This window comes from Stegastes partitus, unplaced genomic scaffold (assembly GCF_000690725.1).
Source record: "Stegastes partitus isolate 25-593 unplaced genomic scaffold, Stegastes_partitus-1.0.2 Scaffold936, whole genome shotgun sequence".
Classification (NCBI taxonomy): Eukaryota; Metazoa; Chordata; class Actinopteri; family Pomacentridae; genus Stegastes; species Stegastes partitus.
The window spans coordinates 21,177-25,158 of record NW_007578667.1 but is presented as its reverse complement, the minus strand read 5'-3'; the positions used below and the strand labels follow the sequence as shown (position 1 = coordinate 25,158).

The 3,982-nt window shown below is 45.6% G+C and overlaps 1 protein-coding gene across 1 annotated transcript in view; it reads left to right on the top strand.

Moving 5' to 3' along the window:
• The window catches only part of prr7 (proline rich 7 (synaptic)), an 18,867-nt gene extending 17,342 nt beyond the window's left edge, over positions 1 to 1,525 (top strand). The window contains exon 2 of the mRNA XM_008294078.1: positions 71 to 1,525. Coding sequence (XP_008292300.1) covers positions 71 to 618 — 548 coding nt within the window. The 3' untranslated portion in view covers positions 619 to 1,525. The remainder of the gene's footprint in view (positions 1 to 70) is intronic.
• The last annotated feature ends 2,457 nt before the right edge of the window (positions 1,526 to 3,982 follow it).

Here is a 3,982-nt window from a genome sequence, read left to right as displayed (position 1 = left end):
TGTAATTTTGGTGTCTGTTCAAACCTGTTTTGAGGGATTTCTGGTCTAACTCGGAGTCTTTTCCTTTCAGACACCGACATCTTTGGGAAGCCGCCGTGTTACGAGGAGGCCGTCCTGATGGAGGATCCGCCGCCGCCCTACAGCGAGGTCCTGGCTGATCCGCGAGGGGGAACCTACCTGAAGCCCGGCCCGCTCCGGGCAACGCTGCCGCCTCTGAGGGAGACCCACAACCCGGCTCCGGCGTTCACCTCCGAGACCAGCAAGCCTCTGGCGGCGACCGTGTTCCCCGACCGGGGCTACTCCTCCCTGATCCGCCTGCCTTCGTCGCAGCGCTGGGACTCCCTGGGTCACCTCCTGTCCAACATGGATCTGAACCACAACACCCTCACCCCGCCGGGACGCTCGCTCCAGGCCGCCGCCGCCATGGCCACCATGCCCCGCCGGGAGCCCAGGACTCATCATGAAGGACTCGGACTAAGGGCTGGAATACAAGGATTTCAAGGGGGGTTTCAAGGAGGCTTGCAGGGCCTTCAGGGCGTCCACGGACTGAGAGGCTTGGAGCCCAGCTGTGGGATGCCGACAGCCTTCCCCCTGCTGGGTCGGAGCACCGCCGTCTAGACCTGGATCCTTACAGGAGGAGTTTTTTCAAGCAGGAGATCTATAGAGTCTGTCTGCCTCACCGCCGCTAGAAGTAGAGATTTAACTCCCCAAACAGCTGAAGGAGGGTTAAAGTGCTGCGAGGGCGTCAGGAGTTCAATTCCCCGAGCAGCTCTGTGGGCGAAAGATGCCACTTACTCTGCTGGGATCGTGGCTTTGAGCTCGGCGTGCGGGTAAAGGAGGAAATTACACACTGTTTTCAGAGCGGCGTTGTCGAGTCGCGGAGGTATTCTGGTGTCACATCGAAGCTAATTGAGTCTTTTGAAGAAAAAAAAGAAAAGGGGGGCCGAGCAGCGATCGAGCAGCGAGCACAGCTGTTTCTCCGCCTTCGTTTCCACCTCCAGCTCCCCTCCTTGCCCTCTCATTCATCCCCGATCTCCTCTCCCGGCGCCTCGGCAACCTATTGTACCAGCCTGCCGTTGCCATGGCTCCCGGGAGCTGTCTATTGCCCACGACGACCTCTCCTCTTTTATCTGCTTTGATTTTTTTTCCGAGACTCCGTCGCCTCTCGATGACTGTGAGCTTTAACGCTGACAAAAGCACACGTGGTGGTGACCTTCGAGCCGCCGTGTTCCTGACATTAGAGCCGAAGGCCGGTTTTCACAAAACATTTATAAAGGTAGAATCCACAGAGACCGAGTGGATTTCATTTTGTATCATGCTGCTTCGTTGTTTTCAGTGTCGTCTTTGCTGCAAAGAGTCGGCAGGGCCTCCCTTTTTATTTTATTTCATTTTTTTGTGGTCGCAGGATGACGTCAGCCGGATCTCTGATTTTAAGAAGAATTTTTCATGTACAAACTTACTATTGTTCTTTTAAAGTTTGTGACAAATGCCTTTTCACTTGTGAAATAAAAACATCTTCATCTGCGAGGCTCCTTCCACTGATTTATGGAGTCGAAGGGGGAAAGAAATTCAAAAATAAAACTCAAGTTGCAGTCGTAAAAGTATCTCCTTTTCCGTTATAATTATACGGTTTCACTTTTAACATTCTTGTTTAATTGCTCTGCATATTGAATTAAAGGTTATTTTTTATGGAGCTTCTTACAGGCACGCTTGACAAACCAGATAAATCCAAGAGAAGAATCTCACAAGATAAGAATCAGACCTACTTGTGGAGATGCTTTCTTCTGCAGTTTTAATTTCTCTCCATAGTTGTCTCCTCTCTTTTCTCTGTTAATGCTGCCTGCATTTAAACCAAGAAGTCGCAGGATTTTTGTCACGTGAATATTTATCACAGCCGAGTCCATTGCGGCTCAACGTTTGTGCTGACGAATACAGAATTTTGTGTTTTTCACAGAATCTGGTTTAAGCAAATAGTTTGTTTTTGGTGAATTTATGCAGGTAGAAAAAAGGCGATTTTTGATTAAATGTCATCGTTTAAAAGCCTATTTTTGGTTATTATTCCCAACCGGACGACACATTAGAGATGAGTAGTTCAAGGACCATCAGAAAAGTTCAAATATTCCTTTTTTTCAATGGTTTCTGTTCTATAAATGGTGTCCTTGGCCTTTTTGGAAAATGCTTCAATCTGGTCGTCAGGATGTAGTCATTACAGGACTGCACTGTCAGCGCTCAATCTGGATTTATTCCTCAGATCAGATCTCTTTGTTTGGCTGTTCTAATTATTTTTAAATGTGACTAGTATCAGATTCCAGTGTGAACTCGTCAGAAACGCTTTTAGACGTTCTGTTTCTGTTGCGGTGCAGAATCTGAGTGCGCCATAAAAGCGACTCGTACAGCTGGTGTTACGACAAGTTGTACGAGCACACGGAACATAGAACAATGGAGGTTCGTTATGTCGGCCTATGTGGTGAATTTACTTGTTAGAGAGACAAAGACTGCTACCTGATGAGGACATCGAGAAGGCAGAAAATATCTTTAACCCCTTACAGCCTGGTGAACGTCCAAATTCACATCCCTTCTTCTCAGCTGAATTGCTCTCCAAGTCTGTATCACAGATTTGTGTTGCAAACATCACATGAATGTGCACAACTCCACCTCTCTAATGATGCCAGTAGCTCGTCTGCGTGACAAAGTGTTGACGAGAAAAACAAGTTTGAATTTACACCAGATTGAGTTGCAACCTGCATAAAGCTCTGTGTCTCCTCGTTGCAGAGATATGTTCATATTTACACAATGATGTGTTGATATCTAAGAAACTGCAGAATCAGTAATTATTACTTGTTGGTGCTTCTGTAAAGTAATATCTTCTGGATATCTTCTTCTAGCTTCTCGACTGAATAAGAGCAAAGAGCCATTTGGTTTTGAACACAGAACAAAAGATTTGCTTTTAATTGCAATCATTTAAATGTGGCACTTTGGTGGCTTGTGACATTTATTTCTATTTAACACATATTTTCCCAGTTCTTTAGTCTCCAGATNGTTAGGATGATACGGTACCATAAGGTCTGTAAGGTACGATGGAGCTGCTCATTGAGAGTTTTATATGTTAAAAGCAGGATTTTAAATTCTATCCTGGATTTTACAGGGAGCCAATGAAGAGAAGCTGATACAGGAGAAATATGATCTGGTTCCTGTCAGAACTCTGGCTGCAGCATTTTGGATCAGCTGAAGGTTTTTAAGAGAGTTACTGGGACGTCCTGATAATAAGGAATTACAATAGTCCAGTCTAGAAGTTATAAATGATGGACTAGTTTCTCATCATCACTGTGAAACAGGATGTTCCTGATTTTTGCAATATTACGTAAATGAAAGAAGATCATCCTCCAGACTTGTTTTATACGTCTATTGAACGACATGTCCTGGTCAAAAATAACTCCAAGGTTCTTTACAGTAGAACTGGAGGCCAAGTCAGCGCCATCTAGAGCAGCTATCTGGTTCGATTGTGTGTTTCTGAGGTGTTCAGGGCCAAATACAATAACCTCAGTTTTGTCTGAATTTAAATGAAGGAAAGTACAGATCATCCAGACCTTATGACAAAGGAAGTTGTTTGAACCATTAGTGAGGACGACTGTAGTTTGTACTTAGAGTAAAAACCTAAATAATGATCCCTTCTTTGAGGCTACATTTGCATAAATTCTCAGGATGTCCTTCGACTGCGGTGGATAGAAACGTCGGTGTTCTTCCACTCGTGTGAAAGCCTCTCGTGAATCATCGTCACTTTGCGTCGCCGCCGACACATGCAGCTCCGTGTGACTAATTCTGCTGAATGTCGGCGTTTCTGTGCTTTTTGTGAACGTTTACGGGCGACGACACGAAAAACAGGGTTCAGATAAAAGAAAACCTACACGGAGAAACTGCACACATCCAGAACAGCCACGGATTTAATGTGTCGGTGGTGTCATGTAGTCTCCTTGTGTGTCTC